At 43.2% G+C, this 14,249-nt stretch overlaps 1 protein-coding gene across 2 annotated transcripts in view; it reads left to right on the top strand.

Annotated features, from left to right (window-relative positions):
* Adk (adenosine kinase) overlaps positions 1–14,249 on the top strand; it is a 407,238-nt gene that overhangs the window by 374,779 nt on the left and 18,210 nt on the right. For both annotated transcript variants that reach the window (XM_006984766.3, XM_006984767.4), the window contains exon 10: positions 8,710–8,796. In XM_006984766.3, coding sequence (XP_006984828.1) covers positions 8,710–8,796 — 87 coding nt within the window. The remainder of the gene's footprint in view (positions 1–8,709; positions 8,797–14,249) is intronic.

Here is a 14,249-nt window from a genome sequence, read left to right as displayed (position 1 = left end):
CTTACCTTTTCTTTCGTAGGCAGCCAAATTTTGTGCCTATTCCTTCAGCTGATTAAATGAAGATTGGGAACATCAAAGTTAAGCAACCCATGAGCTAAGCTAGTAGAGGAAAGAGTTTCTTATGGATAAGACAGTGCAGTGCAGTTCATATAGAAACGGAGGGAAGTCAGGCGGTGGTGGCACAAGTCTTTCATCGCAGCACTGGGGAGGCAGAGGCCAGGGGATCGCCGTGAGTTCTACAGACAGAGCTCCAGGACAGCCAGAGCTGTTAGACAGAGAAACCCGTCTCAAAAAAACAAAAGCAGAGAAAAAGCAAGTTGAATTCAGCTGGTGCATAGTAAGATTAAAGTGATTTGGTTCATTTAATAAACCTTAATATTAAAAGTATCAATTTTTCTTTTCTTTTTTTTTTTTTTTATTTGATGTTTTCAAGACAGGGTTTCTCTATATAACAGCCCTGATTGTCCTAGAACAATCTCTGTAGACCAGGCAGGCCTCGAACTCACAGAGATCCGCCTTCCCTTACCTCCCAAGTGCTGAGGTTAAAGGCATGTGCCACCACTGCTCAGCTTTCAGGTTTTGTCTTAAGGAAACAAAGACTACATGGTGCTGGAGAGATGGCTCCACAGTTAAGAGCACTGACTACTCTTCAGCGGACCCCAAGCTTGGTCCCAGCAGCCACATGGAGGCTCACAACAACCTTAACTCCAGTTCCAGAGTCCAACACCTTTTTCTGCCCTCTATTGGCATCTGTATGCATGTGGGATCCATAAACTCACCCAGGGGCACATACACACAAATAAATAAATGTTTTTAAAGAAATGCACACCAAACACAAAGGAGAATAAGATTTGAGAGCAGTGATTCCAGCTCTCACTGTTGTGGTGGTGGTGCTTTAATCATTTCTACTGCAAACTTCTTGTTTTTGTTTTTTCTTTTTTTTCCAGACAGGGTTTCTCTGTAGCTTTGGAGCCTGTCCTGGAACTCACTCTGTAGCCCAGGCTGGCCTCGAACTCAGTTCCACCTGTCTCTGCCTCCCGAGTGCTGGGATTAAAGGCATATGCCACCACTGTCCAGCGCAATCTTCTTTTTTAAGCTGTAGTAAGTAGGGATAAGACCCAGGGCCCTATCTGAGCATGGTGGCATATGCCTTTAGTCCCAGCACTCCAGAGCCAGAGGCAGAGGCAGATGGATCTATGTGAGTTAGAGGCCAGCCTAGTCTACAGAGTGCATTCCAGGACAGCCAGGACTACACAGAGAAACTCTGTCTTGAAAAACAAACAAATAAAAGACCTAGTGCCTCCCACATGCCCAACCACTAAACTACATCCCTAGCCCTTGCGAAACTATTTCATATTCTAATTAACCTATTTGTTCTCTTACCTGCCTACATCCAGTACTGAAAATCCACATTAATGAGAAGAAAACGTGAACAGAGAATTTGCTACGAACAATAATATATAGTTAAATAATCTGCAAGGTTAAGCTGGAATTTGCTTTGTTTATTCCTTAGTTCTTTGAGAAAGAGCCCCCACAATGTAACCTTAAACTTGAAATCCTCTGCCCCAGTCTCCTGAGTTGCTGGGATTACGGCTGTGCATTTCCATGTCTGGCTTAGAAACAGCAATTTTAAGTGAGACCTGGATCCCCTATGTCTCTATGTCTCAATTTAAGATAAGTGATTTTTTTTTTCATGTATTTCAAAGGGACTTTGTGTGCTTAGTATGTGCCAGTTTTTCCTCTCAGTGCTTTATACATACTGATATAGTGTGTGTACACACACACACACACACACACACACACACACACACACCGATAAAAAAAAACACCTTGAAATGTTTTTAAAAATAAAAACATTTTTATTTACGATTTTTTGTGTATATGCAGTGTTTGTGGAGCTCAGAGAGCAATGAGAACATCTTGTGGGATCTTGTTCTCTGCTTCTACCACATTCTACCGTATGGATTCAGGGGGTGGAACTCAGGTCGTCAGGCTTGGCAGCGAGCACCTTTGCCCACTGAGCCATCCTGCCAGCCCCAGGTGACTTGTTTCTAACCCTGAAGAAATTTTAGAGTAGAAAGAGTGAAGACGAGGCTGGATGACTTGTGACCCTGCACAGCCTGACTCATCTTTTCTTATCTATGGAGTCTTAGCAATTTAGTCCAGCTTAGTTATCAGGATCAGGGCTGAGGGAATTTCACTTTCAATTAACTGCTGTATAATGCTTAATCAAAACCTGTTTTGTAGTAATCGCACAAATGGCAGCGGTATTGCTTGAGTAATGACCTGAAATCTGAGTCTCTTACTTCTTTCTCCTTCATTCTGTCCCTAAGAGCTGCCTTTCCCATGAGCCCCTAGGCAGCTGACAGCCTGTGAGCCTGGGTGTGTTTATAAAGTCAGCTAACAGCACCCAACTTATGGGACCGCCATGAACGTGGCATGAGGTGGGGTATATGACACTTAGTGCAACGTGATTTCACTCTAGAAACCATAGTTGCCTCCCATCATCCAGTGCATCAAATCCAAACTTGACTTTCAAAGTCTCTAGAAATTGCCAGACTCTAGCTGTCTTACGGGACAGAAATCCTCTGCTCTATCCATTCCCCTTAAGCATACACAGCTTCTTTTCCTCTCTTCGTTATTCACATGATGAAGAGTCCGAAACAGAGTCTCTTCTCCATCACACAGCCCCAGTCTCCTTGCATGCTTTTAAGCACTCTGAGGAGGTGGATCGAATCTGAATATTCTCCTGTGTCACATCTCCTCCAAAGAACCTAGCAGAGTATAAAGAGCTTGCAGCTATTGTTCACTAGGTATTTGTTGCCTGATTGAAGAAAGTAGGCTCCTAACTTATAAAATTATATATTAGATTTTTTCTTTACAGTGCTTCATAACATAAATATGTAATATATACAATGACTATAGAAAATAGATATCTTTTACCAAACTTGCATAGTTTTGGGGTGGGGATTAGTAGCTACTCCCTGCAAGTTCCAGGCCAGCTGGGCTATATAGCAAGAACCTGGCTCAAGGGGAAAAAAGAAAAGGCAGTAGCTTCCATCCACAGCCATGAGGTTTCGTAAGTCTGCCCACTTTTCTGAATTATGTATGCAATTTATTCTTTTCTAAGTATGCTTTCCTTAAGTTTCCCTAAGTTTGGTTTTCCCCAAGATTTTTTTCTCTCTGTAGCCCTGGCTGTCCTGAAACTCACTCTGTAGACCAGGCTGGCCTTGAACTAAGAGATCCTCCTGTCTCTGCCTCCCAAGTACTGGGATTAAAGGCATGTGTCACCACACCTGGCTGGTTTTCCCAAGATTTGGGGCATCCATGATCTTTCTTCTTGCCATGGCTGCTTGTCAGTCATGTGTCTGGCCTCCATCCCAGCTTGAAATAGCATGGCTCTTTTCCCTTTGCTCTAGTCTCAGGCAGCTTTTAAGACCCACAGGTTGCCTACCATTGGGTGTTTCTTTCAAATTCTGGTGAAATTGTCCTTGAGCTTCAAAAACAAATTTTTTTTAAAAAAGCAACAATAAAAACAGGCATTTGGGCCAGGCTCTCGTAGCACACGCCTTTAATCCCAGCACTCGGGAGGGAGAGGCAGGCAGATCTCTGTGAGTTCAAGACCATCCTACAGAGCGAGTTCCAGGACAGCCAGAATTACACAGAGAAACCCTGTCTCAAAAGAAACAAACCAAAACAAACATTTGTGCTGACTGTACTCCAGTTACAGAGCCTGCTTTATGTTGAGCACAGCTAGCCCATCAAGCTTGTTGCTGGCCCACAGCCTCTGTGCTTCACTTCAGCCCTTCCTCCTCGTCACCAAAACAGCATTTCCTCAGCTAAACTCAAACAACACATCTTAACTCTCCTGCTCTGTCATACTGCTCTTGGTGCGCTCTTTCACCACTTCTGAGACATAACTCAGTAGATGTCTTATTTGTTCTTTTGTTACTTGAATAGTTAGCGCCTGCCCTGATAGCATGTAGGCCCCATAAAAGCCAGAGTTTGGTCCGCACCATTGACATGTCCATGTTCAGTCTCCAATATAGCCCCAGACATGAGACGGTCTTTTAATTAAATAATCCTTTGTATTAAATAAAGGAACTGAGTCCAAACCAAACATAAATCACAGTTGGTTTTAGACCAACATTCCCACCATTCTACTCAGCCTGCTTCTCAGGAAAGACTTATACCTTGAGAACTACAGGAAGAATTGATGTTCAAGATAATGACATTCAGATGTGCTGTAAGAGCTTCTATTCTCAAAGAAAATGTTCATTGAGTTCCATAAATTAATTAAAGCAGGGATGTCATGGAATATTAATATATTATGTTAATACATTTAGAAAAATTTCCAACTAAAAAGACTTTCTGCTTTTTCTTTAGTTAACCAGAAAATTAAATTAACTCAGAGCTCCTCATTCCCCAAAGTCCTTGTTAATTAGGATTGTTCTATAAATCTCTATTATTAGAAGAGTTTGTCATCTGTTTCATTACCCTGTTTATTAGGGCAGTCTGAGCAGGGTGTCTTTGCTCATATCCTGATGTGTGCGTCCTAGTGAGAAGAAGCATTTCCTGCCTTCTTATTTCTTCCCTATTCGTTAAGGCGCATTTCATGCTATTAGTATAACAACTTGGTTTATTTGTGTCAGTTCCCTGGGTAAAGTAGGAATGAGATCATTGACTTGGCTATTAAATATAATAATTAAATTCAAGTGGTGTTAAAGATAAAAGCTTGAATGCTTTGCAGCATTGTGTGTGGTAAAGAGAGATTTAAAATAACCTGCAAGTCCATCAGTGAAGGACCAAAAAATAAATGATAGTGTGTCCATACAATTGACTATAATGCAACAGTACAATATAAAGGCATCCTCTCTTAAGTAGTTTAGAAAGAGCTTCATGTGTTCAGAGTAGCCTGGATATTATGATATCTTCTTAATACCTCCAATGAAACATCACATATGACACAACTCACTCATTTCAAGTATATACTCCGAGAGTTGTTCTTATGTTGACAGTTGTGCAATCATTACATTAACCAATTGTGAACATTTTTATTACTAAAAAAAGATACTCAATGAACATTTGCAGTCATTCCCAACTTCTCAACCTCACACCACATACCACTATCCTCCCAGCCTAGTCCTTGTGAGCTTCTTTGTTTATTTGTTTGTGACAATCTCACTATGTGACCTTGGCTGTCCTGGAGCTAGCTATATACACTAGGCTGACCTCAAACACAGCGATCCACCTGCCTCTGCCTTCCAAGTACTCGGATCATAGACGACATGTGCCATCATGCCTAGCCTTGCAAGCTCTTAAATAGAAGTATTTGATCAGAACATAGAGAATGGCTCATGTGTGGAGGTCAGAAAACAACTTGTAGGAGTCAGCTTTCTCCATCCATTCTACAAGACATGGGGAACTCAGGTCATCAGGCTTGGTGGCAAGCTCCTTTAATATCGAAAACATCTTGCTGGCCCCTATGTGTTTGGGGGAAGTTTTTTTTTTTTTTTTTTTTTTTTTTTGTGTGTGTGTGTGTGTGTGTGTGTGTGTAGTTCTTTTATGCATATGTGAATGTATATGTGTGTGCCTGTGGAGGTTAGGAATCCTTGGGAACCATCCACTTTGCGCGCCCATGCTTGCATGTGCGTGCGTGCGTGCGTGCGTGCGTGCGTGCGTGCGTGCGTGCGTGCGTGCGTGCGTGTGTGCGTGATATTTATTTTGGTTTTGACCACTTAAAGGTAACTGTAATCAACCTAGTGCCAGCCTATGAGAAAATATCAGAAGGTATTTCTTACCTCCTGTCCTGCTACATATACACCTTTAATCCCAGGATCAGGAGGCAGAGGCAGGAGAATCAATGCTAGCCAGGCCTACATAGTAAGTTCCAGGACAGCCATGGCTACACAATGAGACCCTTTCTAGGGGAGGGGGGAGTATTTCTTTTTGTTTTATCTTGTTTTGTTGTGCATTTTTTGTTGTGTTTTATTCCTGGCTGAATTTAATTAGGATTGTTTGCATGATCGTGAGGATAGGGTATCACCAGAGCATGGGTAACTTGCCAGCAGCTAGACGCCGCTGCAGAAAATGAGTCCCCCACTCTCCAGTAACCACGACTACCTAGAGCTCTTCAGAGACAGGGTGGGGCCGCTGATCCCTCCCCCCTCCCCTACACTGTTTTTGTTTGGTTGGTTTAGTTTGTTGGTTTGTTGTTTATGTGCGTAGGGGGAGGGTTGAGACTGGGTCTCCTCCATATTGTAGTCTTGTTTGCGCTGGAACTCACAGAGATCCTCCTGCCTCTGCCTCCCAGGTGCTGGCATTAAAGGTGTGCACCACCACTGCCAGCTCTGTTTTGTGTTTTAGGTTTTGTGTTTTCTGTTTCTCAGTTGGTGAGGCCGGTGTACACGTGCAGAGGTCTGAGGACAGCTCTGAGGAGTTATTTCTCCCCTTCCGTCTGTGACTACAGGATCTCTCCTGGGTTTGCCCCCTGGCCCATCCGCTTGCTCCCAGCAGGAGTGCTGGCTTTTTATGGGGTTCAGAGACCAAACTCAGTCCTCGTGTTTGCCAGGCAAACACTTTACCAGCTGAGCCCTCTCCCTAGCCCCCGTTTTTCTACAATTAATTATTCCTCAAAGTATTTTACGGACCTGTCTTATTATTACCTGATGTGACCCCATTGTTAACAGTGACTGTCATTAACGTCCCTCACTCTCCTTAGTCAGTGCCCAATTGTTCTAGGTTTGTAGTTCATTCCCTGGAGAATGTGTCTTGTACTTGAAAGTAATAAAGCCAGATTTCTCTATAAATATTGATGGTATAGACCTTTTCTTAAATCAGACTGCAGCCCTTTCCCAATTATTTCTAATAAAGTCTGCTTGCATCGCTTTTATTTTTCTCTGCCTGTGCAACCATATGTACTGTATGCTCCCTAGAAGCACTAAACCTCTATATTTATACCATAACATCCAATTAATTACAATCCTGTTAACGGCCATGTAGGCTCTAGAGTTAACAAAGTGTGCAAAGTTTAGCTGCTTCAATTTTTTTGTTTGTTTTTGAAACAAGGTTTTTCTATGTAGCCCAGGCTGATCTTAAACTCATTGTTATAGCCCAGGCTAGCCTCTGTGATCCTCTTGACTCAGCATTCCCAGTGCTAAGATCACATTCATGAGTCATCTTACCAGTGTCCATTAGAATTGAATAGATAATTCCGGGTTTTTAGCATCCATGGTTGTCCAATCTTTTGTCACTGCAGTGTGACTTTGTCCTCTGCAAATGTGCTGGGCTACTCTCCTAGCTGTGCCGGGACATATGAAGTCCACGAGGCCACAGGCTGGAGCCGCTTGACAACATGCTCACTGGCTTGCTAAGTACTCGAATCCTGGTGAATATCAGCATTTCTGAGAAGATCAATTTCATTGGTTGGTTTTATGAGAAAAGGTCTCACTTCGTAGCCTACATTGGCCTCCGACCCAGGATCCTCCTCCTACGTTTAATCTCTGCAGCGCTGTGACTACAGCATACTTTACCACACTCACTCAGTAGGATCATTTTTGCTTCAACATATCTGTGTCTCTTGTGTTGAATCTCTCTTTGAGCTGGAATGGTAATGCACAGACCTTGGAGGATGGGATATTCAGGAAGGAAGCACTGCCACGTGGCCAGTCTGTAGAGTATGGCCCTGTCCTAGTAACAAAAGGAAGGGTCTCGTGATAGGCCAGGCTGGCCTCAAACTCCTAATACTAACTTCTGCCTCTGCTCCCTGAGTGCTGGGATTGCACCCATATGCTACACAACAGCACACATGTGCAAAGCAGGCACACACCTTAATTCTTAAGACCTTTTCTCAGTAAGATCTTTCTTAAGGTTTTAAGATCTCCTACTTCCTCTTTGCTCTGAGGTGAGATTGAAGTGTGCAAGTCATTAGCCAAGTCTGTCTCCATAGGATGCAAATTTGTGACTTCAGAAGTTCAGTAAGTCCAATAAGGAAACACTATGCAATCATTTGCAGATGTCTTCCTGGCCAGATTTCATCAAAGTACTCCACAGCTGTCATGGGCCAAGCTTAGAGTCCTGGATGAGGTTCCTCTGTGGAGAGAAGGGCAAGCCCTCCTCCAGACCATGCTGTTCCCACTGTTCTGCCTGTGCATTCTGTGGTAGCTGCTGGGCAGTTGGCAGAAGATGACCAGATGAGGTGTTCTATAATAAACAACTATAAAAGCAGTAATCCTTGACATGGACATGAAGTGTACCATTGTGATTTGTCTGTAGAAAGGTACTCCAGACTGATTATTTACATTTTAAAATGTGAAGCTCTTTCAGTGGATCCAAGATTTATTTTACTACCAGCAACCCAAGCAAGCTTGAAGATTACTAGGGCTCATGATCTAGTCCACTTACTTCCTTTAGCTCACAGTTTCTGTTCAGGCACTTGAACTGTCCAAAGAAAGAGTGCTGCTACCATTTCCAGTCCTCCCAGGAACATGGACTATCTGGGTGTGGCTTTAGTAAGACACTCCATCTTAATGTTGAAAATTACAGGAAGTGTTGCTTTGCACCTTGGTTCGTAAGGCCGCAGGTACAGAACACAAGCTAATTTCTCTGAGTAGCTGAAACTCTAGGAGTGTCAAGCTTTCCCGCATGATCTTATATGTACTGAGCATTACGAAGAGAAGTTAGTCTACCTTTCTTCTCCTTTCATTACAGAAAATGACGTCACTGCTTTTGCTGTCTTGGATCAAAACCAGAAAGAAATCGTTGACACCAATGGAGCCGGAGATGCATTTGTTGGAGGTACAGATTCACTTATTCCATGTTTACTCATGAGTCAAACATCCTGACCCTGGTCTCCAGCCAACAGCCAGAGCTTACTAATCTCACAACCTTTCATTTCTTTTTTTAAGTAACTGACTCCTGGTGCTTCTTCCATCTGCTACCATCTTTGCATTACAAGGAGATTTTACTACAGGAAGGTTATGTGTTTGGCAAAGATCATCAGAGTAATTGTGTCAGAACAGTGCACAGACAAGTCACAGCAGGTAGAGTAGATCGTCCATCAGGCCTCTGTGGCTGAGAGTGCGTGTGCGTGCGTGATACTTAGAAAGGGTTACTAATTTTATTAATTCGGGCTCAGTAAGAAGGAACAAATTTGAGCTGGTGTGGTGGTGGTGTACGCCTTTAATCCCAGCACTCAGGAGGCAGAGGCAGAAGAATCTCAGTTCCAGGACAGCTAGGGCTACACAAAGAAATCCTGTCTTGAAAAAAAAAAAAAAAAAAAAGGAGCAAATTTGATATGGATGAAATCATTTGGGGAGTAAATACTCAAAAGTAAGATCAGGACAGGTTGGTTTTAATTCTAAATTACTCTAAGTTCAGGGTAGGTAAGCCAGGCTGTGTCTCTAGAAAGCTTAGAGCCTACAGTCCAGCCCACAAGAGTCTCTCCTGGTAAATGAGTCAAGACTAAAAACAGTTTGAAGGACCAGTGGGGATGACTGTTACCACCGTCTACTGAAGGGCGATGTGAATCATGGGACACGCTAGATCTGTGGATGCTTGTAATGCAGCATTTCTTGGAAAGTATTATTTCACTTTAATGATCTTACCAATGAAAGTGTTTCATTTTTCTTTCTCTGAAATTTCTTATACCCAGTTTTTAGGGTATAAACAGGTACCCATACCTCATTTTCTCTTTTCTTTGATCCAGTGAGCTTTTATCATTATTCTTTCTTATAAAGTTTATTATGTGTGGATATGTGTCCCACTTACACGAACACACATGCCACCGTGTGCAAGTGAAGGTCGAGGACAACCTTTGGAAGTCAGTTCTGCTTTCCAAATCTAAGTGCCAAGGACCAGCTAGGGTCATCAGGCCTAGCAGGAAGCACCTTCTGAGGTATCTCACTGGCCCCTGTAGTCTTTAGAAAAGTGCGAACAATAGACAGCACCCCATTTCATGCTTGGTTTGGGTTTCCTTGCACTGAAAGGCTTCATCAGTGATAATATTAGAGTAATCTACAGCTAATTTTCTTATTCCATATTCTTCAGAGCTGTAAATCTTTGTAAGCTAAAAATATTTTATTCAGAATTAAGCCTTACTGCATAATACATTAAGGAAACCGTAGTGATTTTCTGATTGGAAATTAGTTAAACCAGGAATTTTAGTCCAGAAGCCTGTATAGTTGTATCCAGTGTGCAGATTTTCAAGTACTTTAACTCTTCAAGGTGATATGTATTCTATTTATTTGACATTTAGTGGGAAGTATAATGAGGCTGTCACAGATACGAGGGTGACCTAATTACTACCTCTGGCCCTGGTGTTCTGGCCTTCCTAGCCCTGCAAAAACAGGGTACACCACAGATAGCCTGCTGCATGCAGCGCCACCACTACTTAATGAGAACAGAGAGACCGTGAGGGGAGGGGCTTTCCTTAGGAGCCAGCTGGAGCGTTCAGACGGCTGAGAGTGAGGAATGAGCAGCACCGGCAAAGTCGGCGCTTCCGTCACATTTAAAGCCTGGTGCTTTAGTGTGCTTTTGTTTGTTTTTTCCTTCGTGCTTGGGTTTTGTTTGTTTTTGAGACAGGGTTTCTCTGTGCAGCCTTGGCTATCCTGGAACTCACTCTGTAGACCAGGCTGGCCTCAAACTCAGAGATCTGCCTGCCTCTGCCTCCCAAGTGCTGGGATCAAAGGCGTGCGCCACCACTGCCCAGCTTGTTGTATTTTTTGTTTATCATGGGAAGTGGGCATACTCAGGCCACAGAGTATGTATAGAAGTCAGAGGACAACTTGTGGGAATTAGTTCTCTCATTCCAGCATATTTTACAGGGTTATGGGGCTCAAACTCAGATCCTCTGGCTTAGGAGCAAGCACCTTTACCCACTGAATCATCTTACTAGTCCTTAAGCCTTTCTTATATCCTGTCATGTTTATTCTGGGGGTATTGTTAGGTAAATATAAAGGAAAGCAGTCTTTAGGGGTTCTGGTGGGTTTGTTTTGAAATGGTCTCAAGTATCCCAGACAAGCCTTGAACTTACTTGGTAGTTTGAACTACTGATTCCCCTGCCTCTGCCTCCTGAGTAATGAGATTACAGGTGTGGGCCACCATGTATGTGGGTTTTATGTGTTGCCAGGAGTCTAACAGAGGGCTTTGTGCGAGCAGCATACCAACAGAGCCTTCCTACAGAGACATTTTTAATGATGGGCCAGAGAGTGGGTTTTATAAATTATATACAGGCTTTACTTTTTCAAAAGGTAATACTTTAAAATAATAATAATAATAATAATAATAATAATAATTCTCTAGCTAAACTGAAAACCGCTTCCCCAATTCCCCCAGAGACTACATTCTGTTGACCCCCTGTGAATAAGAACAGCTTTCTCAACATACCCCCTTTCTGGCAGAACCAGACTCCTAGCACTGGATTCCACAACACATTGCTAAAATAAAAATAGAGAAAGTAAGGTGGGCGTGGAGGCACACACATATAAACTCAGCACTCAGGAGGCTGGGTCAGGAGCTCTGCAAGTTCAGGGCCAACCTGGGCTACAGAGTGAAGCCCTGTATAAAAGAAACCAAGATAAGGGGCTGAAGAGATGGCCCAATAATTAAAGCTACTTGTTGCTCTTCCAGGGTGTCTGAGTTCAGTTCCCAGCACCCATGTTTCTCTGTTCACAGCTGCCTAGTCTGGAACTCCAACTCCAGGGGATCCAACTTCCTTATATGTTGGAGGACATCTTCACACAGGCAGTGCACATACAAACAAATAAAATACATAACGTGTGGGGGGACTAGAAGGCAGGCTGAAATTAAATGTCTGTCATTGGATATCCTAGAATTAGTAGCCATTTTTCTTACTATAAACCTGCTCTGGGGCTTGGGATATAGCCCAATTGGTAGAGCAGTCACTTTGCGTGAGTGTTCAATCCTTAACACCACATAAAATAGTGGCTATGCATGCCTGTAATACCAACACACTGGAAGTAGGGGAAGCAGGAGGCTCAGGAGTTCAAAAGATCAAGGTCTCTTCACTACATAGTGAGTTCAAGGCCAGCAGGGCTACTGCATAACTCTGTGTTTAAAAATACAAGTCCTACTCTGATGAGTTCCTAGTGTCAGTTATCAGTGGAATATTCATATAGTTAGCACATTCTGTGTGTGTGTGAGTCACACTTTATAATAGTAACAGAAGATAACCTTTATATTCTACCTTAACTAGCTTGGGGTAGGGGGGCTGTATTTTGTGAAGGGCTGGGAATCCAAGGCCTTGTGTTAACTAAATAGCACTCTGCCACTGAGCTACACCCAAGCTGACCTTTCTGTTGGTTGTTTTTCACACTTACTTATTTTCTTGTTTGTATGTATGTGTCTGGGCAAGCACGTGTCTTGGTACACATGTGGAAGTCAACGGGCAGCTTGCAGGAGCTGGGATTCCTTCCACCACATGAGTTCTGGGGATCAAACTCAGGTTATTGGGCTTGACACCAGACGCTTTTACCCACTGATCTATCTCACTGGCCCCCAGACCTTGTGTTTTTGAAACTCAGGCTGGACTTGAACTTACTGTGTAACTCAAGCTGGCTTCGAACTTTAAGTCCTCCAAGACTGGTTCTTTTTAACCCGGGTTTACTAATAAGAGAAGCAGGGCAAAGAGAAAGTGAGGAGCATGCCCGTAGTCTAGTGCCTCACAGTCTCAGGGTCAGGTTCCAAACCTGACAATCCAGTCACTGCACTGGATACTTCTGGAAACAGGTTTGAGAGAGATCTCATTAAAGCCAAGAGCCACAGGCCAGCCTTCCTAACAAGCACTGGCTTGCTGAAGAGAAGCTGACTAAAATGACTTCATTCACTGAAGAGGGCCTTTTGTTGTCTGATGGGATGCGGAAGACTCCAGGTAAGTTTGCTGCAGCAAAGAAGGAGACGGAAAGTGTGGAATGGGAGGGCTGCGTGGGGACTGCGCAGGAGCTTCTTCCTGAGCAGGAGAAGGGGTTGCAGGAGGAGACAGGCAAAGCCAGATCATAAACCTCCTTGGTAATCATGAAGTCCAAACAGGGGCTGTATAAAGCAGCTGTTTAATTGCACCTAGATAAGCTACCTGACAAATCCATCTTAAAACAGAAATGGTTTTACATCGTGAAAATAAATAAATAAACCAATTGTTTGAAACCCCAGGTTCCCATCTCCATATCAGCAAGAGCCTTCCTCCTGGGATTAGCAGTAAGCCAGCTGTTCAACTCCCATCTTTGACATAATGGAGAGGCAGTGGCAACCTTTACATTACTAAATAGTTTCTTTCTCTTTGCCTCATTGCCTGATTAACATATCTCCCTTCTGATTGACGTATTCTATCTTTAGACAGATAATATATTCATCCTGTTACTTTCAAGTTTTGCTGGCCTAAGAGTATTTCTGTCTTGTGTGACTTTGCATATCTGTATTTCAGTCTACAAACTATGGTGGTGATTTAACTCTCTGAAGTACAATAATTTTCTTTTCATAAATTTCAAGGTTTTTGCTAAAGCATCACTCTAGCTACCTTGTGCTAATTAAATAACTCAGTACCAAGCTGCCACGTGGTTCATTTGGCCAGTTAAGAGATACGCACTTACGTCATGGACTCTCATCTATAATTCGTGAGTGAGTACCCCGGTGTACATGGATTCAATTCACAGTTCCGTCTCCAAGGTTTAGTGTGTGTACCAGATCCCTCCGGCCTTGACAAGCACACCTCCTTGTTCTGTTTGGAGACCTTCGATGCTTTGTGACCTTTGTGCTTTTATTTCTCAGTGATGACACCGCTCCTTTTACGTTTCCCTCGAAAGCCAAGTGTCAGGATTGTACCTTTTGAAACAGAGAAATTCTGTAACCTCTAACTATGATTTCCTAATTTCCCAGGTCAGGAGACATTTCCTCGTTGTCCTGCTGTGCTCTGTCACAGCGGGTCTGCCTTTTCATTTGGAACCCTCTTTGTCACTGCCATAGTAACAAATGTGACAAGTGCTGCCATTGTTCCCAGTGAAAGTCCCAGTAAATGAAACTGAGACGAAAAAATCATCACAAATGATAGGAAAGGGGACCTAAGCAATGTTCCCACTGGGCATCGACACCAGCCTGTGTTAATCTGATAGGATTTAGTCCTCTGTTCTGTGGGAACTGTGTGTGTGTGGACCAAACCTACAAGTCATCTTCAGACAGAAAAGGACCACGCCTGTGACAGATGATGTCCGGGTGGCCCTCAGGTAAAGCCCGGGGGC

This window comes from Peromyscus maniculatus, chromosome 9, assembly GCF_049852395.1.
Source record: "Peromyscus maniculatus bairdii isolate BWxNUB_F1_BW_parent chromosome 9, HU_Pman_BW_mat_3.1, whole genome shotgun sequence".
NCBI lineage: Eukaryota > Metazoa > Chordata > Mammalia > Rodentia > Cricetidae > Peromyscus > Peromyscus maniculatus.
The sequence above is the reverse complement of the archived record's forward strand: the minus strand, read 5'-3'. Positions and strand labels throughout refer to the sequence as shown.